The sequence below is a fragment of the Leiobunum rupestre genome, chromosome 11, assembly GCF_980474605.1.
Source record: "Leiobunum rupestre chromosome 11, qqLeiRupe1.1.hap1, whole genome shotgun sequence".
NCBI lineage: Eukaryota > Metazoa > Arthropoda > Arachnida > Opiliones > Sclerosomatidae > Leiobunum > Leiobunum rupestre.
Genome location: NC_143394.1, coordinates 46,833,195 through 46,861,072, shown reverse-complemented (window position 1 = coordinate 46,861,072; position 27,878 = coordinate 46,833,195). Strand labels below are relative to the sequence as shown.

General features: G+C 39.1%; 2 protein-coding genes across 2 annotated transcripts in view; one reads left to right on the top strand and one right to left on the bottom strand.

The window, feature by feature from the left end:
- Positions 1 to 27,878, bottom strand: part of LOC149923058 (uncharacterized) — a 56,517-nt gene that overhangs the window by 12,042 nt on the left and 16,597 nt on the right. The window contains exon 2 of the mRNA XM_090163785.1: positions 7,376 to 7,685. Within this exon, the coding sequence (XP_090019911.1) occupies positions 7,376 to 7,685 (310 nt within the window). The remainder of the gene's footprint in view (positions 1 to 7,375; positions 7,686 to 27,878) is intronic.
- LOC149923059 (uncharacterized) lies at positions 25,067 to 25,712 on the top strand. The gene is made up of 2 exons (XM_090163869.1): positions 25,067 to 25,266; positions 25,343 to 25,712. Exons 1-2 carry the CDS (start codon positions 25,067 to 25,069, stop codon positions 25,683 to 25,685), a joined length of 543 nt encoding a protein of 180 aa, XP_090019995.1. The 3' UTR covers positions 25,686 to 25,712.

The following is a 27,878-nucleotide window of genomic DNA, read 5'->3' as shown; positions in this document are numbered from 1 at the left end:
TCGACAGTTGGAAAATGCTGCCAGATCTATGAAGAGAGTTCTCAGCTTTGGCAAAATTGGCAGTATGAAGTAAAACCATATATAGACAAACCGGTTTTATGTCCACTTGTCGCAGCACAAACTCTATAATCGGCTATGAATGATCTTTTATTTAAAGGACTATTTAATAGCATTTACGAATTTTACTTCCATAACCAAAATTTAGTCAATTTTACTTGCATTTACCTAATTCACACATTTTACTAATATTTACCGAAATGTACATGCATTTACCCATTTCAAATAATATAAGCCAAATTTACTTATATTTACCCAAATTGCTTGCATTTACCCAAATTAACCTGAATTTACTCATTGTACAATTTTTTTAACATAATTTTTTTTAATATTTAAACATTTTTTCATAGGGTAAAGAAGATTTTAAGTAATCAAAAACAATTTTGGTTGCCTTGGTAAAACCATATGGGACGAGAATACGCTCTGATTTTTAGACCCAATCACAGTCGCTTTGCGGCCAGCTGCAAGAGTTCGTGTCGATGCTAGGGCCCCAACTGAATAAAGACGGCCGTACTTTAAAAACGGGAACTTTCAAGGTCATTTGAAGCGCTTAGAAGCTTAAGTGTTTTCCCCCCTCTTTCAATAACAGAGCGTCAGTGAGAGAAACAGTGGAAGGTAGGCGATTTCTCGTCCCCTTAGGGATATATACTGTCTATGGTCAAACTAAAGCCCGTCTAAACTTCTCCTTTTAGGAAATTTCAACTTACATAAAGTTCTACTTATCCCCCGAATTTAAACAAAATCAGTGAAAATCACCTCGGGTCGTCTCCTTGTAAGTTTAATGTCAATAATCCTACAAAATTAATATTTACAACAAATTTTCTGAAAACGATAATTTTTTTATCCATGGAACGATAACTATGAAGCCCCGCCGCTGAAAGAAAATGGAGATCACTCACACACGGAAATCGACTTTCCAGAAAATTAATTTAATTAACCCCAATTAGTTCTCACACTAAATATCTCGCAAAATTTGTCACATTCTTCACGAAACTGACCTTGTTCCGCGCAAAATCACGTATTTACATGGTTTAAGAATAGAGCAAAAGGTAAGTGAATTTCTATTCGAGATAAGGCTTAATGTCTAGAGCTTAGCGCCGCCGCCACCACCGATAAATTTTTATCCCGCCGTCGAATTTGGTTTTAAGTTTTTTAAATAACTTTATTTTCCCCCCCAAATTTTCAACGCCGAGTATTTTTGAAAAATCTGTGCGCCGCGCCTCCGCCGCTGGCTGATATTCCCGAAATGCCGCCGCCGACCCAAATCAAATCGGCGCTATGCTCTTGACAGTATTATCGCTCTGTAGCTTTGGGATATGACCACCATTTTTCGGCCAGTTTTTATCTATAGGAAAAGCATGGGTGACGTCGACATACGTCACGCCGATATTACTCTATTAATGTCGACTACTCGGCGAATTTATCGTAGCACGTCGCGAGCGAAATCTCCGCTGTAAGCCACGCCCTTTTTTATGAGAATCATCAGAGCCACTAAAGTCTTCCTTAGACATATTGACGTGGGAAAGTAGCGATCGGCTGAAGTTTTTGGTTTCATCTGTGGATTAAGAGCTGCTGAAGCCCCGCCCTCGGAATCGGGGTTATTTACACAACGCCATCTGTATTGGAATGAATCAGTACCGGATTTACTGAAGGAGGGGCCCTAGGCAGATTTTAGTACGGAAAGCGTAAAAACGCAAAACTCGGATGTCCCGAAGCTGAGCTTATGTCACGATACTAATGATTTTTGAAATAATAAAACAACAAGCCTGACATGTTTTTCTCTTAATCAGTGAAAAATCCATTGATTTCATCAGTGGTTGGTGGGGGCCTAGTAGGCCTATAGTCAGTTGCAGGCTAAGAAAGACCAAATATATAGTACAGTCGGTGCAAGGATACCTCAGGCCATTACCGGCAGTCGACCGCGTGAAATTTGAATTTGACCACTTTACGGTTAATTTCAAATTTCGTGATTTTAATCGTATTTTCGCGCCATCTAGGAACCGACATTAAAATGGATTTTTCAATTTAATGTTGTCATGAGTTTAATTACCGAATACAGCCGAATTATTTTGCTAAAGACGGTTCGATAATATAAGCTCCAAATATTTTAAATAGCCCAAGAGATACTATAAAAAGCATGATAAAGGTTTATTGTTAACAAGTAAAGAGAAAAACATAATTTTAAACGTCTATAGCTCATTAAAACAACGTTATCCCCAAGAAAGTGTGGTAACTATTTTAAAAGAAACTGCCGATTTAACTGGTAAGACGTAGAAATAAATTTACAAAATTAAATAATTATACATACCATTTTAAATTTAAGAATGATAGGAATGCCTTATCTTTTAAATTTGCTCGCCACCACAATTATGAAATTAAAAAATAAAGATTCCAATTTTGGTCTCTAGATCGCGCTATAAAAGACGACGAAAAGAGCAAAATTCGAATTTGACCGTAAAATGGCCAAATTCAAATTTCGCGCGGTGGAATGACCGGAAACGATCTGAGGCATCCTTGCGCCGATTGTACTATATATTTTGTCTTTCTTAGCCTGCAACTGACTATAGTCCTTAATCCGGCACTGGAATGTAGCAACAATACACGATTTCGACATTTTTGAAATAAAATAAATACAGATGGCGCGTGGTGTAAATAACACAGATTCCGTCGGCGGGGCTTCGTTGGCTCTTAACCCAAAGGTGAAACCAAAGATAATATAAACCTCGTACCCTAGGCTGCGAAGTATCCGAATAATTATTTTCGTTGAGACCTTTGCTAACGTGACGTAGGATCTTGTTGAACGCTTTTTACGCTTGTTGTAAATTTTGTAAAATATCGTCTGTTGCGGCGTCTGCAGCTAGCCTTACTCCGTGCTGCGACGTCACGTGACTGTTGAGCAATAGAAAACCCTGCTCTTACAGTCTGGGGGTACGTTCAGAAACAGTCAACGAAAAAAAAACCGATGGATTTATACATTGAGTTGGGAATATTTATCTAGAGGTCCAATCAAAACGTCGGATTTCAGTATTTCGCGAAACAAGTTTTTAAAAATAAGAATACTGTCGTCTGCTCCCATCAGCGTCCCAAATAACGAGAAAACGTTATCATTCTACCCGTGGCGCCGTCTATCTCTCAATGGTTCCTTCAAATAAGACGCGTTTTCAAGCAAAAATATTTTTTTTCTTCAAAATAATGGATGGCGCCACGGGTCATATGATAACGTTTGCTCGTCATTTTAGAGCAGACGGCACATTCGTATTTTTCAAAAACTTGTTTCGCGGGGAGCAGATTTGATTGGATCTCTAGATTAATATTCCCAACTCAATGGATTTATATTTTCCACCGATGAGCTTTTTCGTCATAATGACGTCGTAAGTTGCTGAACGCTTTTATTCAGTCATCGGTTTTTTTTAAAATAGCGTAGCATTAATAGTAGTTTTACGTCAGTAATGACGTCAGTCATCGGAAAAACCGACTATCTCTTTCGGTGACTTCGGTGTCTCACCGATGACTATCGTGACGCCAATACCCGAAATTAAAAGGCCGTTCAGTAAAGCACCGGTGTCAGCGGTGACTCAGCGGACTCACCGGTGAGCGTTTCTGAACGCAGCCATAGTTACTGAACGCAGCCCTAGATTCTAAATCACTGCCTCGCGCGTAGTCAATAGCGCTTACCCACTTCCTGCCGGATCTCCGAAAAAGTAGCTCCATAGTTAACATAGTAACCAACTATAGATAAAACCACGGCCAACTTTAATGACACGCTGTTCGCGCAACAGCGCGTCTTCAAAGATGGCCGTAATAAGGCAATACCGCGACGTATGGAGGCCGAGTTTTCGGGCGATACTTGCCGGAAGTGGGTAAACGTTTCATTAGAAAACCGTCAAAATTCTGAGAAGGAATTCTTCTTAAAGCCACGTTCACAGTTGCCCCTAAAATCGCTTCGTTTAGAGAACTAGTTTCCAAAACCAGCGTGAGAAATCGCTTCGTGTTGGTTCGGGAAGCAACTCGTCCAAATCGGTTCGCTTAGAATCGCTTTCAAAACGATAAGGCGGGCAAGTAATATTGCTCGTTTTTTCAAAAATAATGGGAATAAAATTCTAAATAATGTCAAATAATATTACTTTATGTATAGTAAACATGATTAACAAATTGTTTTGGGATACATTTTAGTATTTTCAAAATTCTAGTCATAATTTGAAATGGCATTAAGCCTTGGCTATAAGCGAACCGGGGTGAAGCGATTTCGCACGTGTGAACCAAGAATTATCGTCGGCGGTCAAAACTGGCATTCAAACCGACCTAAACTGGGTTTTAGGCTCTAGTGTGAGCGTGAGAACTCGCTAAAAAGCGTCAAAGATGGCGACTTACGAGAATGCCACGAACGTTGTACACTACTAAGCCCTTGACAATAAATAATATTTTGACACGATTTCACGACAATATAAGAAGGAAGAAAACATTTTAAAAGGAAATATTTCATCGAAAATTAACTTAACATTTGGTTTCCTCCTCTCCTGTGAGAAAAACCGTCAAAAATTTGAGAAGTGAAGAATTCTCAGAATTTTGACGCGCCCCAGAAAACTCTCAGAATTCGAATCTAGGTTACGGAGTTCTATATTATCTTTGGTTGAACCAAAAACGCCACCCGATCGCTAGAGGTCGGGGATGGTTAACATTTATTCAATAGATAAAGCTCTCAAAATTATTCGTAAAATGTTTTGATCAAGTAATTTATATTTCTGTATTATCCGATTAATTTTTTCGATAAATTTGTAAAATTAATCGGAAAAAAGACGTTTTTTTCGATAAAAAGCTCAAATTTTACGAATAATACATGTTTTTTAACCATTTTCCGAAATATTATCCGGTAAATTTCTTTGTTTACATTTTTTTCCCAAAAAAAAATGAATTTAATCATGGATAATGATTAACCGTTACCGACCTCTAGGCACCACCTTTGGCCCAAGTACTTAAAACTGCTCATTAGTTGGAATTAGTCGTCTTCCGTTGTTTTAGCCGCACTATTTAGTCACAACTCCTCAACAACGAAAACATTTACGCTTATACAGTGTATAGAAAATGAAGCTTTTTCTGGATCATTGTTTATTTATTTTAAAAAAAATTGCTCTTTTAATCGCAGAAGCGGATGCGAATGAAGACCCTCTAGATACTTCAAATTTTAAATTCAAATTCGAAAATACTGTATTATATTTATTCAAATAATATTTTTAATGGTCTTTTTTAAATGAAGTCCGTATTATGGGACCGTTTTGTTTGAAATGCCTCAACATTTAACATTTTAGGCCTTTTTGAATATTGTTATATGCATTTAATATGAAAACTTTACATTAAAATAAGATATTTGAGTAAACTTCAAGTACAGCTTGATACAAGAGCGCATGGTTACAAAATATACCCGAATTGTTCGAAATTGGTATACAGCTCTGAAAATTAATATACACGTGCCTTAAACTATACTCTCGACTACCTAAATTTTATTTTTCAAAAAAACCGACTGGAAAAACTTTCATAAGCAAAAAACGCCCTTGTTGCCGAGGACGCGCGCATCTTAGTTTATCTGTGTTTTTAAAACTTAAGGTTCTAAGTTGCACCGCATCTCCGCAACTTTAGGAATAAAAAATGGTAAATCACATGTAGCTCGCGTGGTAAAGGTGGTAAAGTTATGAATTTTTTTATGGTAATACGTGTCACAGTACTACTTAAAACCTGATATGGAACCACAACGAGATATTTTTTTTACTCGACGTTTTTAACGATTTTTCGTTTTTCTCCATAGGGAAAAATGGCATATCAGGTTTTAAGTAGTACTATGACACGTATCACCATAAAAATTTCATAACTTTTCCACCTTTACCACCAGAGATACACGCGATTTACTATTTTTCCCTATGGAGAAATACCTATGGAAAAATACCTCGATGTGGTTCCATATCAGGTTTTAAGTAGCACTGCGGAGATGCGGTGCAACTTCGACCAAATTATTTTAAAAACACTATTAAACTAAGATGCGCGCGTCCTCGGCAACAAGGGCGTTTTTTGCTTATAAAGGTTTTTCCAGTCGGTTTTTTTGAAAAATAAAATTTAGGTAGTCGAGAGTATAGTTCAAGGCACGTGTATATTAATTTTCAGAGCTGTATACCAATTTCGAACAATTTATCACCATGCGCTCTCACTATAGCATTCTGTATCCTTGAATGATAAAAGGATGAAAAGTACATTACCAAAGGGGGCCAAAAAGCTAAATTCAAGCAGAATTTAAAGTTATTACAAACTATACGAGTTATTCATACACATAAGATAAAAAGGATTTTGAATCAAAAAGCGAATTTAAAAGGATAGAAAATATTCAGAATTTCCCACAGTAGACCGGTTCGCCCTAATTGGAGTTCATCAGTAATGATCATGGAATCTGGTGTGTGATTAACAAACCAAAAAGAGAAGCTAAGCCTAACAATTAAAAATTTCAAAACTCGTTGCGTAGCAACGGAAAACCGAATAGGGGAATATCTTTAATTGGTCAAATTAAAATTTTTAATCGGCCAAAGCGTTGAAGGAGCAATTAAATAGGATATCCTAGGATATCCCTCACACTAAAAGTTTTGGGAAAGGCAACGTCGTCCTTGGCTCTTATCTGCTATAGCATCTAGAAGACTACAGATTGATACGCAGTACAACACGACCACCTGAATTAATAGCATTAAAAGTAGCCAAAAAATTGGGAGTAAGATGGTACCTTGGTTATTAGACTATAGCTGATTATTATTATCATGAAATTCCCTACCAGGATTAGTGCTCGCTGGTAATATTTCGGCTGTACCCAAACCAAACTTAGTAAACGCCAAATTTTTAAATTTCGACTTAGTAGTAAATTCAAAGATAAATGAGAATTGTATACCTACTGTAAAAATTGCAACCACCCAAAAACATTCCTCGATGCGAGATACCACTAAACAAAGAATTTAGACCCCAGGAATGGAAACTGCAGCTCTATCTAGTATAATTTTCTTGTCTCTAGCCTCCAAAGGCAAACCTAGGTTGACGGGCTTATTTCCGGTTCTATTGATTCTTCTAGCCGGAAGCTCTCCCGTCAACTCGAGAGGCGAGGCATTAACGGTTTTTCTTTCGATTCCTGGGGTCTATATTCTTTGCACTAAAGCACTACATTCATTATCATGAAAAATAATATAAATCAAAATCAAAAAACTTAATTTTCTGAAATTTAAAAAATGGTCGTTTATTAGGTTTTATCTTGAGATAGTCGATAAGGTCCCTGAATTGGAAATGTTTAACTTACGATTCTGGTAGAGATACTCCACGGCCTTAACGGGTATTTGCGGTAACTCTTCGGACTGTCTTCTGCACGTCTTTTTGGCTTCTTTGATGACGGCTCCGTGTACCACCGCGTTCTCTTCCTGGGATTTTGGTGGTGGTGTCCGGACCTGGGTCAAGTTCTGATTTTGAATGTCCGAGGTGTTCCTACTCGTTGAGGTTGTGACGGTGGTAGAGTTGGTGGGCGTGTCGTTGACGCCAAAGGGTAGACCGCATTTCGAACAGATATTCTTGTTCAAAGAATTTGATTTCTTTCTCGAAAATAGTCGCAATTTCTGAACCAAAGAGAAAGTGAAAGCAAAAAAATATAATAAGGGAAAGATAAAATTGAATAGGTTATTAGGTGGCTGAGGGTCTCGCCTTGAAGCCTCCAAAATACATTTTATCGGCAAAACTTTTTTTCAGTTCAAAAATTTGTGTAATCGATTGTGAATCGTGGAGATTAAATTAAGCCTACTTAATATAATTCCACTTTGAAACTATTGGGAACTGGGTCATGGCTCGTTTTTTTATTCGTTCTTTAGCAAAAATTCCGATGGCTATATACTTTTAGTGTAAGTATAATTTCTTCCAATAAAACCTAAAAAAAGATTCTTTCGATCGATTTACGGCGCCGGCTCCTTTTTAGATTCATTAATTTTCAGTTTTTCAATCGTAAAATTATAATTAGAACCCCAATAATTGACGCTTCAATTCTTGCGCCGAACTTAAGTATCGAAGGAATTCCTTTTATCTCTTATTAACTTTTAATTGCCTTTGAAGACTTCGAATAGTTTTGATTAGAGCATTTTCTATTGCATTTCCCTTACAAGAACAAAACCTTTAAAGTTTCCTTTAAATTGTTTTCAAAAACATAGATCTTTTTGTCGCCTGCAATACTTTAGTATTATTCGAATTATGGATTGTTGCTCTACTCCTTAGGAAATTTCCAAACCAAGTATTTTTACCATATTTCTAAGTTTTGAAATGTGCACGACCGTGAGTTACAGCTCATGGAAATGATGTCACAAGCAATTCGTCAAGGGGGGGCGAAATATGTAAATGTTAAGAGGGGGTCGAGAAGGGTGTGAAAATTTTGTACAGTCAAAGGTAAGCCCAAGGGGGGGGGTCTGAACCCGGAACCCCCCCTTGTCTACATCACAAGAAAAAAAAATGACTTTTAAAGCTATTAATTCAGGTAGTCGGTTTACAATTCGTAGGAGGGTGGTGACAAGCCCTTCATGCCACGCCAGCCAACAGCTCCCTACACTAACTATTTTAACTTATGAAACATGTACATAAACTATGGTGTGGGATAAATACGTCACCTTAGTTAGTTTACATGTTTTAAGGCTGCTTTTCACTATGGCGAAAATTCGACGCAAAAAATCCCGGTTATAGGACTAATCAGGAATTCATACACGAACTTGGAATGTTTATCACGCCATATAGTAAGATGTCACTGATCACTTAGGCTCCGCCTACTAGATAAAATATCCCCCTTATGATACGTTCCCCCTCACTTGGTTGTTTTAATACTAGAAAAATCTCAAGGTTTTATCACTTTTGTATAGCTGTATGGTCTGCTTTTCAGTTGTAGCCAAATTTCCATGGCGTCAAATGTAATTTGTGCATGATACTTTCCGGATGTTTGGATGTTTCAAAACTTTCACCTTCGCTGACATTAAAAAGCCTAGCCAACTCACGGACTACAGATTTTGAAGCATAAGACTTCATCCTAAATTTTTGGGAGTTTTGGTAGTCGATGTATAAGCCAATGAAAGACGCCAAAAAAATTACGAATGTTTTGAAGTCAGTAGGAGGAGCTAAAGCGATCAGCCAGATCGAGACGAAAAATAGTCCTAACCGGGATTTTTTGCGTCAAATTTTTATAATACAGTTTTTGCGCCGACGCTCACCGTGGCGTTTTGGCTCTAGTGAAAACCAACCCTCCTTTGAATATATAACAGACTTCCGCAAGTTCCGAACTGCATATTGTTAACAAACTTGGGCTAAATTCCTGTATTCGAATACGTCGAAAGTGTTGGTCATACGGTAACGCTGATAGTGGTTATACACGAAAGGCGAATCGATTCGGAGTGACAAAAGGGTCTTTTCTAATTATAACTGTAAGTCGAGGATAGAAAGGCGGCCCATCCCGGAACGAAGACAATTAACCCTGATAAGCTTAATTTAATGATTTTCCGTTGGGATTTCGAGCCAGTTCGCCAACGAAGGGTTGGCTGTAAAGTGTATTTGAAGGGGTCGGGACACCCAAAACTAGTTGAAAATTCGGACAGCCAATTCGCGTCCTATATTGATCGTCCGCGGGAATTCCTCTCCCTGACAAAAGAAAGTTTCTATCTCTCCTCCGGAACAGAGAGTTAACTCCTGAGCCACGTCCACTCTCTCGAACCGATAGCGACTCTGCCCAGTGCCATTCACTAACCCCAGATTTTAAATTTGATCTATACAGGGTGTTCGAACGGCTCATTGGAAAACCTCCTTAGTACTACAAATTATATTACATTATTATTATTGATGTAACGATCATTATACGTTGCAATTGATCGAAATTCCATTTGATCGAATCCCATTTGTCATTTGTTTCATAAGATCGAACCTTCAAATGATCGAATACTATTTGATCGAATTCAAAAGTATTTATTGTACCAGTTGGTATGTTTTTATTTTACCGAATGTCATTATGAAGTGCAGAAGGAATAATGATGGAATAATTAATTGCTTTAACTGTATTAAGCCACAAAGATGAAGAGATTTTTACTTTATACACTATATGATGGAATTTTTTTATGACATCGACGATAACGGCCCGTTGTTTTTGATATATATAAATAGGGTCAGGTTAGGTTAGGTTAGGTTAGGTTAGGTTGATGTACGCGCGCCGTAGGCGCGTATGCACCGTTGCCTTTTCGATTTACTCCCAAAAACTAGTAGTTTTACCCTACAGTAGCGTTCGATCAAATTTCGTTCGATCAAATGCCATTCGATCAAATGCAATTCGATCAAATGGGACCCGTTCGATCATTTGGGAATCGATCAAATAGACTCAAACCATTATTATTGATGTAATAGTCAAACTTATTCGACGGGTTCGACATTCTTAAAAATTCCGTACACTCTAGAGAAAAATAATTTCAGAAATCCACTTGGAAATCCCAAAATATGAAAGAAAATCGGTTCCAACCTAAACAAGATGTTACGGACATTCAAGTACACACAATTATCTATATTTTAAATATTATATTTAAATTTTGGGCCAGCAAAGATTAAACGCGACTATATTTACGAACCATATCTCGAAAGATGGGGTTATAACCCAAATATTTTGACCTATAAATAATTAAGTCGCCACTAGGTAATTTCATTTCATACGCATTGTCAGCTGTAGAGGGTGCTTCAATGTTTAAAGGGAGCATGATTTAAATAGAACAAGATGTCGCGGACATTTAAGTACACACAATCCCCCGGGGTATTAACTATATTTTAAATATTAAATTTAAATTTGAACCAATTTTCAATCATCTTGTACATTAATTTAATAAACCCAAGAGGAATTTTATCGAAAATGAATTTTTCGAGTTACGTAGTTTTGGAAATAAAGTAGCGAAACGCGAACAAGATAATTTAAATTTAATTTAAGACAAACCGCATTTTTCGAGTTACCTGGTTTTTAAAATAAGGTAACGAAACGCCATCGAGTTAGATGGCGCCTAGGAGCAACAAACACAACACCACACACAAGGAGAACGCAACCCGTCAAAAGTCGTGGATTTTCTTGTGTACGTTTTTCATTGGCTAGATCCTTTAGCGCCTGCTGCCGTCGGAATTGGAAAATTCGGAATTGTCTTTCCCCCCAACCGTAAAATGTTCAGCGTAAAGGCTCGTGACGTTCATCCAATGAAATTCGTACACAACCCTTCGTTAGCGTGTTTAAAGGCTAGCTGCGTTCTCCTTGTGTTTGTTGCTCCTAGATGGCGCCTTTATCAATTGGCACGAAATTCAAATATGACAATAGCGCGTACGCGGGTTGTGGGCTCCCTCGAATTTTATAAAATGTCTTTACACTTGCCCAGCTTGTTGAAATGTTGCCCTGGAGTAGTTCAGCCAATGCCTAAGAATGAGTTCATAAGCTCTTTAGTGGGAGAGAAAACGGATCCACAGCTGAAGCGGGGAGGCAACATTTCAACAAGTTGGCCAAGGTTATTTTATAAAAAGAACTATTGGTCAGAAATCTTACTAAAAATTAAAATATATTAATGCAACCGAAAGTAGTACAGAAATGATCAGTACTAACTAAAAATATAACTTTCAACCAAGTCGCTCTTAATTTAAAAAATGATGTAGATTTTAAGCCGAAAATCGCCCAAAAACACATAAATGGAAAAATTATTAACTTCATGGGCTCAGATTTAAAAAATTATATTGGGATACCGAGGCCGGTAAATGTAGCGTTGAATCGTTGAAATTTGTAACCCTAACTGGTAAAGAGTTGTGTACGACACGGCGGGATCGGCTACACTGTACGTGAAACCAATACACACAAATCCCTTGGATTGTGTGTAAAACCAGAAATCAACGCGAAAATTGTGATCCGAAATGTCAAAATCAGTTTATGATTTCTGAAATCACTTTAAAATTTAAAATTCCGTACGTAAAATTTCAAAATGTTGTACTCCTCGAACCTATTAGCTACGCGCGGGCTATTAAACTTATTTTTTAATAAACAAAACTATTTTACTGTGCAATAGTGGTTTTTATTCATTTCTTTAAAATTATTTTATTGTATACTCCGCATTTTCCACCGCTAATAGTTAATTTTAATTTGTCAATAAAATTATAGCCAAGGTTTATTTATCTTTCCGTGTAAATTATATCAAATAGAACATTTTTTTTTGAGATACACAAACATCGGTGTCGACCCGAGGCCTTAGACACCAGCACACACACAATAACTGATTAATCAGGGTGAGATATGTGTAAAGGCCACGCCAACGGGGGGATACGTGGGGACAGGGGTGGGGACACCCGTGGCGGAAGTATCCCGACCACCCGTTGGGGGATTGGTAGTCGTCCTCACACGGCCTTCCACAAACTCTGCCTCCCGGACGCCTGGGATTACAGGAGTGAGCCACTACTCCCGGCTATCAAATAGGACAAAACACGCCCTAAAATTGGTAGCTGAAGTGTTTCCACAATTGATATTTTTGCGCTACACTTTGCTGCCCTAACAGTTTGTTTTCGTGCCAAATTATAGCTATAAGTGTAGCACTAGTTTAGAAAATATTTTCCAAAAACGTATAATTAGTTGGGTGATGCTAAAATACACTCTCTCACTGATTTCACTCTTTTTGGATGCCTTAATTACCAAAATGCTAAGTCGCGTATTTCTTAAAAATGTAAATGTTATTTTGCCGCTTTATCCAACACAATCTGAAGCAGCAGACGATTATATATAGCAGAGTACAATTCATACTAATCACTGGTTTTAACACCTCCTAGCCTCCTACTACCCAAATACACCGAAACTCAACTGATAGTTTACGGTGTAATGTAGTGTAAAATTCGGAAAAGCTTAAAAAGTGTTACCAATTTTCTGAACAACTTTTTCAGTGTGAGGTTTGAAGAAAAGGGGTTTTTGTCCCTTCTCTAATTTTACTTAATTACTTTTGGGAGAGCTAATTTTTAACCTATCACTTAACTTGGACTGAAACAAGTTAAGGGAAATTAATTTATTTTAGTACGCGCCTTCTCTAGTTCCTAAGTTTTAGGTCAGAAAAAAATACCACGTTACGTTTGGTTTTTTGCAAGGTTTATTTTAACCTTATACGGTTGAGAAAAAGTTTTATTCTACTCATCTCCGCTCCCTGGACCCTCGAAGAAAGCTCGGTTAATCCTTTAACAAGCGGGGGAGGAAACGAGCGCCAACATTCTATGGAATATTACTGACGCGCTCGTTTCCCGGATTTTCCAGAGGCGCGGAATTTTTTGAGAATGTCCAGAGAGCGTCGAAAAGATTCAAATACAATACATACATACGATAAATTTTTTGCTTCGAGTTTCACAATTATAAAATATTTAAGTTACACATTTCTAAGGTTTAGGGTTTTACTAGTTTAATTACATTTATATTTATTTATTTTAGAATTTAATTGAATTACATTTATTTTAGAATTAACATTTAAATAAGATTAATCGCACAAGATTGGCACAACTCCCTGTAGACGTTTGTAAGATAAGATTTATCTGGAGCGGGTTGAACTGAATCTACTTGAACTGGTAGTTAGGCAGGCCATCACCGCGTTCCTCTTTCATTCCGCTCTGTCTAATCGATTGTCTTGATCGAGTAATCGACCAGGAACCCCGGCTCCTTCGGCGTGGCATCGACCAAATTAGCTTTCTCTAAAGACTGCTCGCGAGATCAGCGGAGGAGAAATGATATTTTTTTTTTCCATCCACACTTTTTTCTTCCTCCGCCCGTCGATGTCTGACAATCCGATTAAAACCCTCCTTTGTTTTCCATTCCTCGCTTCGACAGATGAGACTCGATTTGCGCGGGACAACGCCACTCGCCCTCCTTCAAAATTCCCTTTCTTTGGGAACCTATTTAATTCTTTCAAATTGGTCGCGATTGAGAGCTCTTTAGTTGAAATTAGAGAGCCGCGTTTGAAGCGGAAACGGTATTATTCCCACCCATTCCCGTTTCAAACTAGCGCGATCACATTATAATTTAATTCTCGAAATTCCCATTCCCGATTCGAAATAGCGCGACCACATTGTAATTTAATTCCCGAAATTCCCATGCCCGATTCGAAATAGCGCGACCACATTGTAATTTAATTCCCGACATTCCCATTCCCGATTAAAAGTAGCGCGATCACATTATAATTTAATTCCCAAAATTCCCATTCCCGATTCAAAGTAGAGCGATCACATTGTAATTTAATTCCCGAAATTCCCATTTCCGATTCGAAGTAGCGCGACCACATTGTAATTTAATTCCCGAAATTCCCATGCCCGATTCGAAATAGCGCGACCACATTGTAATTTAATTCGAGAAATTCACATTCCCGATTAAAAGTAGCGCGATCACATTATAATTTAATTCCCAAAATTCCCATTCCCGATTCAAAGTAGAGTGATCACATTGTAATTTAATTCCCGAAATTCCCATTTCCGATTCGAAGTAGCGCGACCACATTGTAATTTAATTTCCGAAATTCCCATTTCCGATTCGAAGTAGCGCGATCACATTATAATTTAATTCCCAAAATTCCCATTTCCGATTCGAAGTAGCGCGACCACATTGTAATTTAATTTCCGAAATTCCCATTTCCGATTCGAAGTAGCGCGATCACATTATAATTTAATTCCCAAAATTCCCATTTCCGATTCGAAGTAGCGCGACCACATTGTAATTTAATTTCCGAAATTCTCATTTCCGATTCGAAGTAGCGCGATCACATTATAATTTAATTCCCAAAATTCCCATTCCCGATTCAAAGTAGAGCGATCACATTGTAATTTAATTCCCGAAATTCCCATTTCCGATTCGAAGTAGCGCGACCACATTGTAATTTAATTTCCGAAATTCCCATTTCCGATTCGAAGTAGCGCGATCACATTATAATTTAATTCCCAAAATTCCCATTCCCGATTCAAAGTAGAGCGATCACATTGTAATTTAATTCCCGAAATTCCCATTTCCGATTCGAAATAGCGCGACCACATTGTAATTTAATTCCCGAAATTCCCATTCCCGATTAAAAGTAGCGCGATCACATTATAATTTAATTCCCAAAATTCCCATTCCCGATTCAAAGTAGAGCGATCACATTGTAATTTAATTCCCGAAATTCCCATTTCCGATTCGAAGTAGCGCGACCACATTGTAATTTAATTTCCGAAATTCCCATTTCCGATTCGAAGTAGCGCGATCACATTATAATTTAATTCCCAAAATTCCCATTTCCGATTCGAAGTAGTGCGACCACATTGTAATTTAATTTCCGAAATTCCCATTTCCGATTCGAAGTAGCGCGATCACATTATAATTTAATTCCCAAAATTCCCATTTCCGATTCGAAGTAGTGCGACCACATTGTAATTTAATTTCCGAAATTCCCATTCCCGATTCAAAGTAGAGCGATCACATTGTAATTTAATTCCCGAAATTCCCATTTCCGATTCGAAGTAGCGCGACCACATTGTAATTTAATTTCCGAAATTCCCATTTCCGATTCGAAGTAGCGCGACCACATTGTAATTTAATTTCCGAAATTCCCATTTCCGATTCGAAGTAGCGCGATCACATTATAATTTATATCCCAAAATTCCCATTCCCGATTCAAAGTAGAGCGATCACATTGTAATTTAATTCCCGAAATTCCCATTTCCGATTCGAAGTAGGGCGACCACATTGTAATTTAATTTCCGAAATTCCCATTTCCGATTCGAAGTAGCGCGATCACATTATAATTTAATTCCCAAAATTCCCATTCCCGATTCAAAGTAGAGCGATCACATTGTAATTTAATTCCCGAAATTCCCATTTCCGATTCGAAATAGCGCGACCACATTGTAATTTAATTCCCGAAATTCCCATTCCCGATTAAAAGTAGCGCGATCACATTATAATTTAATTCCCAAAATTCCCATTCCCGATTCAAAGTAGAGCGATCACATTGTAATTTAATTCCCGAAATTCCCATTTCCGATTCGAAGTAGCGCGACCACATTGTAATTTAATTTCCGAAATTCCCATTTCCGATTCGAAGTAGCGCGATCACATTATAATTTAATTCCCAAAATTCCCATTCCCGATTCAAAGTAGAGCGATCACATTGTAATTTAATTCCCGAAATTCCCATTTCCGATTCGAAGTAGGGCGACCACATTGTAATTTAATTTCCGAAATTCCCATTTCCGATTCGAAGTAGCGCGATCACATTATAATTTAATTCCCAAAATTCCCATTCCCGATTCAAAGTAGAGCGATCACATTGTAATTTAATTCCCGAAATTCCCATTTCCGATTCGAAGTAGCGCGACCACATTGTAATTTAATTTCCGAAATTCCCATTTCCGATTCGAAGTAGCGCGATCACATTATAATTTAATTCCCAAAATTCCCATTCCCGATTCAAAGTAGAGCGATCACATTGTAATTTAATTCCCGAAATTCCCATTTCCGATTCGAAGTAGGGCGACCACATTGTAATTTAATTTCCGAAATTCCCATTTCCGATTCGAAGTAGCGCGATCACATTATAATTTAATTCCCAAAATTCCCATTCCCGATTCAAAGTAGAGCGATCACATTGTAATTTAATTCCCGAAATTCCCATTTCCGATTCGAAATAGCGCGACCACATTGTAATTTAATTCCCGAAATTCCCATTCCCGATTAAAAGTAGCGCGATCACATTATAATTTAATTCCCGAAATTCCCATTTCCGATTCGAAGTAGCGCGACCACATTGTAATTTAATTTCCGAAATTCCCATTTCCGATTCGAAGTAGCGCGATCACATTATAATTTAATTCCCAAAATTCCCATTTCCGATTCGAAGTAGCGCGACCACATTGTAATTTAATTCCCGAAATTCCCATTCCCGATTAAAAGTAGCGCGATCACATTATAATTTAATTCCCGAAATTCCCATTTCCGATTCGAAGTAGCGCGACCACATTGTAATTTAATTTCCGAAATTCCCATTTCCGATTCGAAGTAGCGCGATCACATTATAATTTAATTCCCAAAATTCCCATTTCCGATTCGAAGTAGCGCGACCACATTGTAATTTAATTTCCGAAATTCCCATTTCCGATTCGAAGTAGCGCGACCACATTGTAATTTAATTTCCGAAATTCCCATTTCCGATTCGAAGTAGCGCGACCACATTGTAATTTAATTCCCGAAATTCCCATGCCCGATTCGAAATAGCGCGACCACATTGTAATTTAATTCCCGAAATTCCCATTCCCGATTAAAAGTAGCGCGATCACATTATAATTTAATTCCCAAAATTCCCATTCCCGATTAAAAGTAGGGCGATCACATTATAATTTAATTCCCAAAATTCCCATTCCCGATTAAAAGTAGCGCGATCACATTATAATTTAATTCCCAAAATTCCCATTCCCGATTCAAAGTAGAGCGATCACATTGTAATTTAATTCCCGAAATTCCCATTTCCGATTCGAAGTAGCGCGACCACATTGTAATTTAATTTCCGAAATTCCCATTTCCGATTCGAAGTAGCGCGATCACATTATAATTTAATTCTCGAAATTCCCATTCCTGATTCGAAGTAGCGCGATCACATTGTAATTTAATTCCCGAAATTCCCATTCCCGATTCAAAGTAGAGCGATCACATTATAATTTAATTCTCGAAATTCCCATTCCCGATTCGAAATCAATCAATTACGATCTCAACATTAACTAAAGTTACCATTATACCCAAGGCGCCACTTTAGGCCCAAGTCATCTAGCGACTTATAATGCCTTTTAAACAGGTGGCCGGGTTATAATGCGTAGGAGGGTGGTGGCAAGCCCTTCTCGCCATGCGAGCCAACAGCTCCCAACACTCACTATTACTATTACCATTAAGTCAAGGAGTAGTTCCAAGTTTTCACCCAGGGCCACAAGCTGGGGTGGAACCCGGCTCCTCTTCCTGCGAGGTGAAAATGCTAACCACCACTTATAATCAATCTGATCCCCTCTCATTCCCGCGGTATTTCCATGGTTACCGTGATAAATGGTAAAAAACCGTTGAAATGATCTTTTTTAGCGAGTGTAGTTCGAAAATTCAAAATTATCATCTTACTCGCTTTGACGACAGCTTAGAATTTGCCCGTATTCGCACTTTCTTTTAACAAAAGTAGCATAAGACCCAAAAGTGTGTCAGAACGGTATAGTAGTTAATGAGAGTTTGTAGCAAAGTAAAAAGGGGAAACGAAGGGGGGGGTTGGAAAATACGTCATCAAAATCGAGGTACAGTCCCGGACAAAAGTTTCTGGACACTTTGTTTTTCAAATATTTTTAAGACTGCTTATAGTAGAAAGTCGAATGATACCTTTTTGGAAAGGTTAAAAAACGGAGAATAATTAAGCTATTTTTATTTTTTTAAATGTGAAGAAATATTTGACCAACGCTTAAAAAACTAAAACATCGCCTTTTCAACCAATAGAAATTCGAGAAATTAAAAATAGCCAAATTATTCTCCGTTTTTTAACCTTTCCAAAAAGGTATCATTCGACTTTCTACTATAAGCAGTCTTAAAAATTTTTGAAAAACAAAATGTCCAGAAACTTTTGTCCGGGACTGTACTCCAGCCCTTTTAAAACGTATGTCTATGGGCGAGTAAATCGAAGAGAGAAAATCGCGCCAGACAATAGACTTTTTTTTGGAATTTTGCTGGGCGCGTCCATGTTGAGTTTACCCCCCTTAACCCCCATTCTCCATATCCTGGGACCAAAGACCCGAGCCTAGACCCCCCACCGGTGGTCCCAGGTAATGGCCGACTAGCGGGCGGCCAAAAAGAGGGGTCGAAAAGACCGCGAAAAAGAGTGTATAGACTAAATATAATGTTGCTAGTACTATTCCATGTAGTGTGACTAGGTCTCACTAAAAATTTTAATAGGCCTGCGCGAAGGTACAGCTGACACACTTTTGGGTCTTACGCTATACTTTTGCTTTTAATAACGCTCTTGTAATCTCGTTAAAATTCGCGGCACTCTCTAATGAAGGTCAAGCTGTCCGGTAATGAAATTTATAATTATGGATGTCCGCGGAAGAGGAAGTGCCTAGAAGTCATCTTGAGGACAATCAAGGGTCACTCTGTCAAATTGCGGTCATCCGACCTCATTGTTCCATGGCCGTGGCCAGGAATATAATTGCTTGGCTAGTAACATTGTTACTAAGAACTAAATTATATCATAAGTAACATAAGATTAATAAGTATGATCCCAACGCTAATTTTTGTAATGATCAGCGGTGGAAACTGGTGGTATTCAAGGTTGATAAAATACGCGAATAAGAAGAAAAATTCATATTAAAAAAGGATAAAAAAGCTAACCCTAAACTTACAAATAGCTCGTAAACTTTATAGTGTCGCCATCTACCTCAAACATTATTAAATAGGAAGGTACCTCGGGTGGATTTCGCCCCTTTTTGCATATTTCCCTGTAGGCAATATGTTAATGCGTCTATAGGTCTTCGAGCAAACATAAAGACTAGAAACTCGGACCAAATAGATCTTCGAGTGAAAAACTAAATTAATTAAAATGAAATTAGCCTTTTTGGGACTCATCAGTACCGTGCGGGAAATCTGGCTCGCGACTTTTACACCGAAAAGAAAAACTAAGCCTAAACATTAAAAATTTCAAAGCGGAAAGCCGAAAAGGGGGGGGGGGAGTGTGGTGGAGAATAAAAAGTATACGAAATGGTAAGTTAAAAAGAACTACCTATAGGTGGTTCATTTTAACCATAAGGTATGCTTGAAATTGAAAGGGGCCCGAAAAAAAATTAAAATTAGTGAAAATCTTAAGCTGGTTAAATTTTTAAATTCCTTAAAATTGTATAGAAAATTATAACAGGAAGCGTAGAAATTTGCATTTTCAGTATGAATCACCATGTTGTGCTAGCTTTAAAAAATAAAACTTGACCCCAGAATCCTTACAAGTGGGCCTAAAAACAATCAAAATGGAGAATACCTCATATACACTCTTTTATATCCTTATTTGTGAGAGCTGCCATTTTATCACAGGTCTGATTTCAAGTAATGCATGCAAGTTCGCTTCACGCGGTCAAGTGCACGCGACGTCTCGAGCTGATGAGCACGTGCAGGCGCCCTTGCCTGTACTATTTTAAATCAGGCCTGTAATGAAATGGCCGACTTCGTAAAAGAGTGTATACTCGTCAAACCAATTATCCACCACTGCTAAAAAAAAGTTTCGCCAATGACCGCGTAAATCATAACATTATTTGGCCCATGTGTCAAGTTACCGATGACTGAAAATTCGCCTCCTCAATTGCCGTCGGAAGGGGAAAATTCGGAAATTGTCTCCCCCCCCCGCTTCTTAAAACGTTCAGCGTAAAGGCTCGTCCAATGAAATTTGTACACAGCACTGCGTTAGCGTGTTTTAAGGCTAATTGCGTTCTCCTTGTGTTTGGTGCTCCTAGCTGACAGTAATTTTTCCAACGAAAGAAGCGGGAACTATTAGCGCAATCGTTCTGTTACATCGTATTGTTACATTGCTTATGACATAAGTAACATAATACCAATAAGTATGACACTTCCTATTGCTTTAATGCAAATTATCTAACCGAACCTTTTTTCGGCACTGATACTCTCTTGATACTAATAATAATAGTCATCGAGCGACTTTTTAAAGCCTTTAATTCAGCCTTTAATACTGTGACTAGGACTCGCGACTTACCGTTTTGGATGACTACATTTTGATACAAATTTAAGTCTTATATCGGAGAGCATGTTCTGGAGTCGCGAGGGGCTTTGGCTTTGTTTTGAAGCCCGCGTGCGAATCACGCGTGATAATAAAACACGAGCTCGTGGCGCCGAGAAAAACTTTTTTAATTTTTATCATTTTAGCCTAATATTCCGCTTGATTACGCAATAACTATGAAAATCAGTTTGGTTGTTAATTGTCATACTTATTGTAATTATGTTACTTATGCTTATGATAATATCAATAAAAAGCACGAGACTTATCGAAGGTGATTGGTGCGGGAAAAGGCGGCTTCTTTCGCCAAATTCCCATCTCCTTTGAAAGACGGAAACAAATTTCGAAGGAGAGGAGTGAAGAAAACACGTAAAGATCAAAGAGAATCAGCCTATAGAGTCTCTTCCATTCATTACCAATCGGCAAATCCGTTTTCTCCACAAAGACTTTTACAAGTCCCCGAATCTCTTTTTCAATTCGATTGGAGATTCCTAGAACGCGCTATTTATCTACAGCCTCCCGATCAGCGACCGAATCGAAGCTAGTCGCTCCCCCTGGCGGGCGTGTAAATATCCGATATCGCGGATGACTTGACTCGTACACGGTGAGGGTACGGCCCCCGTCACACCGCCCTCAATCTCATTCAAGAACTATGCACGCGCAACAGCGTCTTGTCCGCGTCGAAGAAGAAACAAATATATCGAAGAATGGGAGGCGGATGAGTTCTGGGTGGGCCAAGAGGGTGAGGTGGGCCAAGGGGGTGATGCGTCCAACGAGGCGGATGAGTTCTGGGTGGGCCAAGAGGGTGAGGTGGGCCAGCCCATCGCCGGTATCATTGACTTTAGATTAGTCCCTTAAAATACACGGCAACGAACTAAAACAGTTTGGTACCGTGCCAACTTCCAATCTTTTGCCTTTTAGATAAAGAGCTAGTACGGCGCGAATAGGTTAAAGGTGACGGCTCTAAGCGGTCAACGTACTACCCACCCATTGATATAGCCTGAAAGTTTATACCCACTACAGTTTGCGTTTTTTTTTTCGGATTTATTTTCGCTTATTTATGTCTAGCCACTTGAAAACTGCGCAGCTGTCGGGTTCATTCTTAGAAATGGAGCCGAATCGCTGAAAAACTTGGACCAAGGCTTTGGAAAAGTCCAGAAAGACTCAAAGGCCTTCGCTAGCTTTTTTAAGTCTTTATAAGGCTTCGTCGCTCGGACGTTCATACAACGTAACTTTCGTCAATTTTTTCCTCGCCAAAACTTGAACTTAAAAATTGCCCTTCTGCCTCAATTTGCGTCGACTTCTTTAATGTCTTCCTTCCTTTTACTAAGTCCATAAAGAGACCGAAATTTCTAGAGAGCTCTCTTCCCCGCTTAATTCGATAATGGCACCAAATCCCTATTAATTTACCGAACAGGTCGATGCGTAAAAGTTGTATAGCTAGTAAAGGAAAACATCAATTTATTCCGTTTTCGTTATAAACTCTTAAATTGAAAGGGAAAACGGGGCTCTAAAATTTAGCCCTTTGAAAAGGGGGTTAGAATGAGCGCGATCGATTGTAAAGACCAATAAACGATTGTCGAGAAGCTCGCCGTTTTGAATAATAAAATACGTGTAGCTAGAAATGTTTCTCGAGTTTATTGCTTCTTTTTATCTTCCATTTTTCGAAGAAAACGAAATTGATTTGTTTCGTTGAACTGCTACTCCGAATTAGCTGGGAATTGGATTATTAATACTTTTTGCTTCGTATTGCGTGATGAATACTAACTTTAACAAGCGCGTAAGTAACGACGGCGTTAATAAATGGAACCCTGGAAGTCCCCTTGTCCTTGAACTACCATCTTTGGTCGCTTTTTTTGCTGGGATTAGGGTCGGGTTGTGCCGGGTGCAGGGGCGTAGGAACGTTCTAGAAGTTGGAGGGGGCAAAGATAAACGAAAAGGGGTCTGGAGAATGGTTTTTAATTTTTAATGGAGTGTAGCTTCTCCGAATGCATGTTTACTGTTTAGTACTCTGTAAATTGGCGGGAAATGACTGAAATTTAAACACAGTTGAGGTTCTATAAACTGTATATGCTTTTAAAATGATAATTTGAGCCTTTTGAAGATTTCAACTGACCAAAGGTTGGAGGGGGCAATAACATTAGTTGCCCCTCCCAGCAAAATCCTAGGGTGGGGCATTGCCCCCCCCCCTGCCCCTCCCGGTTCCTACGCCCCTGGCCGGGTGGAAAGACTTGCTGGTCGCAAAAAGGATCCTCGGTCGTTGGCGTGGCCTAAGAATCAAATCATTGAAGTAGACTTTGCGTGCCCACTCTGCGTTCCAAAAGTAATCGTGCGATAAATTTTTATTGTAATAGGCCTTTCCATAAAATATTTCTACGTGCTTTCACTTTTCTACGTCACCCACCGCCAATTTCGCTAAAAATAAACAAAAAGTTGGCTTTACTTTTTGCATTTTCCGGTAAGATTTCCACAAACATTTTATACGGAGCTCGGTTTCAAACTTATTTTAATTTACTTTCGATACTAATTAAATGAATTAATATGGCAATACTCATATCAACTCTGTGAAAGTATTGTTAATGCTTAGATATTTACTAGCTAGTATTTTATGATAAACAACAATCTTTACCTGATACACTACTGTGACTTTCAATGAAATGTTAAGCCTTAGTTCGCGAGGCTATAAACTGTGAAAAATCATCGAAACCGTACTAAATATTTCGTTATTTTAAATATTTAAATCATTTCCTTTTATGACTAGTTAAGTAAACTATAGGAGCCACAAACACAGCACCCACATAAGGAGAACGCAACCCGTAAAAAGTCGTGGATTTTCTTGTGTACAGTTTTCATTGGTTAGACACTTAAGCGTCTGCTGCCGTCGGAAGGGGAAAATTCGGAAATTGTCTTCCCCCTTTCCGTAAAACGTTCAGCCTAAAGGTTCGTCCAATGAAATTTGTACACAACACTGTGCTAGCGCGTTTAAAGGCTAGCTGCGTTCTCCTTGGGTTTGTTGCTCCTAGAGTAAACGAAATACTTTTATACCATAAACATTTGGTATAACAAATTTAACAATATCACTTGGATTAATTTTAATCCGCCGTGTTTTGTAAATACTTACACTTGGTAGCAGACGACATACCGAGCTCAAGAGTTGAGCGAGGGTAAAAACTAGGGTCTTTGCACAAATCCGTGTTTCTATATCCGTTTAAGGTTATACGTGTAAACGTTAATAATAATAATAATAATAATCAGCTAGGCTAATACCCAAGGCACCACCTTAGGCCTAAGTCGTCAAGCGACTTTTGAAGCCTTTAATTCAGGTGGCCGGGTTACAATGCGTAGGAGGGTGGTGGCAAGCCCTGCATGCCACGCGAGCCAACAGTTCCCTACACTAACTATTACCGTTAACCTCAACAAGTTTTTATGGAAGGGGAAACCGAAGAACTCGGGGGAAAACCCCTTAATCCAGTGGGGAGAGAACTTGCGAACTCAACGCAGAAGGAGTTGTTCCGAGTTGTCACCCAGTGCCACAAGCTGGGATCGAACCCGGCTCCTCTTGCTGCGAGGCGAAAGTGCTAACCACTCTGCCACCCCAAACCGTTTCCAAAACGACCGTGGTTTTTTTTTGTTTTTTTTTTTTTTAGAAACTCGTTATGAGCGATTGTAACGGGTGGGACAATTCAGTGCGCTCGTCCATTTGATATGTGTTACGGCCACGCCAACGGGGGGATACTTGGGGATAGGGTTGGGACACCCGTGGCGGAAGTATGACAACCACCCGTTGGGGGATTAGTGGTCGTCCTCACACGACCATCCACAAACTCTGCCTCCCGGACGCCTGGGATTACAGGAGTGAGCCACTACTCCCGGCCCAACCGCCGTGTTTTTAGAAGTTAACAGATAAACGTATACCCGTGTAGTTTGATACGTTTACACGGACCTATCGACACGCTTATCTTAAAACGAAAATCCGTGTTCCTGCTGTGTAGCAAAGGTTGGGTACAAAAACTTGGATGTTACCAAAGCTTTTTTTTTAATGAAATCTACATGTTTTTTAATAATTATTACCCATTGCAAACGGTGTACGATCTACAATAGGACTTTGACTTTAGATAACAGAGGTCTTTCGTTTCCTTTTGTTCCAAACGCATAGTTTATTGGAATATATTATTTTTTAAATCGATGTTATGGGCAAGATGAAAAGTTGGGTTTGGCAATTCGCGGAGAGAAAGGGTGACACGGCATTTTGCCTTGTTTGTGATGACTACACCAACAATGAGTTCACGTGTAAAGGAGGTTCAACAGGGGCAATCGGAAACCATTTAAAGAAGGTTCACGGCAAATCTCCAAGTGACCATCTTGGTGCAGTAGCTGAATTAAACCAGAAGTAAGCTACTTTTGTACTGAGCTCTGCGTAAATGATACGTGTTTGGAATATTTAACGCAATTTTTTTAATTTACAGCGAGGAGGACGACGTTACTAGAAAGGGCGATAGCGAGAGCGGAGATATTGTCCAAATCGATGATCTACCCAGTACACCGTCGACGAGTGCTTCCAGATCATTTTCAATTGGGCCAGTACTTAAACGCAAGCGCCTTTCTACCGGGAGTCGTAGACGTATTTGTTCTAAAGACCGTACCGAAAGTATTCATCAAGCCCTTGCAAAGATGATTGGTATGTCACAGCTTCCACTTTCGTTTGCATCGTGTCCGGGTTTTATTCAGTTCATGGAAACTGTGGAGCCCGGTTACAACATTTGTAAGGGGTCTGCTCTAAAAAAAAAGGCTGGACATGTTGTACGATAAGGTGAAATGTCAAATAAAAGAGGAATTTGACGCGGTTGAAAATGTTACATGCACATCCGATTGCTGGACCTCACGAGCCCAACAATCATACGTTACGGTGACAGTTCATCTAATAGACAACCAGTGGACACCAAAGTCATTTACATTGACTACTCAGCTTATGGAAGAACGTCACACTTCGGCCAACCTCTGCAACGCCATGGAAGACGTTTTGAAAGAGTGGAACATCTTAGACAAGACCATAACTGTTGTGACTGATAATGCAGTAAATGTGGTCAACGCCGTTCGTGACATGAGTAGCCTTGGCATAAAGGAAAAAGGTGGGCTCACTTGCGCGGCACATTCAATTCACCCTGCCGCTAATAAGGCACAAGACCACCGTTGATGTCTGCCAAAAAGCCTCTAAAATAGTTGGACACTTTCGACACTCAAATGTGGCAACATTAGCTTTGGAGACGAAACAGGTGCAGCTAGGATTTCAAAAACAGAAACTCATACAAAGCGTAAAGACCCGATGGAACTCGACGTTTGAAATGTTACAACGTCTGTTGGAGAATCGACTGCCCATTACCACTGTTTTAACCGACAGAACACTCACAACCAGAGCGGTTGCTGAAAAGCTTGACGTAGCAGAGAGAGAGTGGACACAAATTGCCGAATTGGTAGACCTATTAAAACCACTGCAAATCGTAACTACTGTATTTTGTGGTGATAAGAGTTCACCAACGTCCATGGTTCGACCACTAATTACAAAAGTAGTTAAAAAACATATGCAACCATCTACCGGCGATTCCTCGATGACTTCCGAATTTAAAGATATAGTTATCAAGGAACTTGTGACGCGCTTTCATCTTAAATTGACATACATTAGTACAAGCGACAACCAAGAGCAGGTTCTCGCACGTCTCATAACGGCCTTTCTGGACCCACGCTACAAAGACCTTGCGGATGAAACACCTGAGGTTAGACCAGGGCCGGACTGGCTTGTAGTTGGCCCCACCTGCTCTGCAATCGTGATGGTCCCATTTCCCATTGATTCCAAATTTTTCCTTTATGGCCCCCAAATTGAGTTGGCCCCGATCTGACCGGCGATCCACGGTTAGCCGCCCGGGCCAGTCCGGGCCTGGGTTAGACAAGCTGTTCGGGAATATGTCCGAGGCATGTTGCGCAAGAGCTCCGAGGTAATGGAAATGGAAGTCGAGTTGCCAAAGGCCACACACACCTCCGCCCTAGCGTACCTTTACAATGACCCCGGACCATCGCAGGCCGATGAAGATAGCCAGTTTGATGAATACCTATCAGAACCCCAACTGAGGTTCGATCTGAACCACTTAGAGTGGTGGAAAGCGCGCGCTCAAAAATTCCCCGCACTAGCCTCACTTGCGAACAAATATTTATGTATTCCTGCCACGTCAGCAAGCTCAGAGCGCACATTCTCCACAGCTGGTAACATTGTTACGTCCAAAAGAAGTTGTTTAAGTTCAGAAAATGTAAATATTTTGGTATTTTTATACCAGAATAGGTTGTTATACGTTTAAGAGGTCACGAAATGTCATTGGTGGTGGTTTTCGTTAAAACTTTGTATTCCTTACTCGATAATCTTTGAGAAATATATTGCTATACTTAACCTATCTTGTGCCATGCTTGTTTCTTGTTATTGGTAAAGAAAGTCTAGAGTAGAAAGGTCATAAATAAGAATAAACTATAAGTACACGACTGATACTTCATCGTGTACTTATAGTTTACTCTTTCATATCTTAGCCATGGTTAAAAATTCAATCTCTATAACTAGAAAGGTGGTAAAAAAAGCTCCTTCGATAAGAGCCAATTTTAAGAGCTGACTCGCTAATACAACTCTAGGGTTAACAAAAAAACTTCGTTGGGGAACCGAGTTGTCATGGAATAGTCGAGCCATTGTACCCAACATTTGGATCCAACACCCAATTGTCGCTGTCCAAATCGGAGTTAGATATGAGAGTTGACGTTAAACATTGGCTCTTGTTTACGCCCAACGACCCAGGCCTTTAAAATTGTACTGTCCAGTTTTGAGAAGAAACTCCTTAACTCGTATCAAGTAGGCAAGATAAAGTTACGTCTTACACAACTACACTATCAGGAAACACAGGGGTAAACGTTACGAATAATCGATTGAATGGAAAACCGATTAAACGATTAAACGAAAAAACGGTTAAA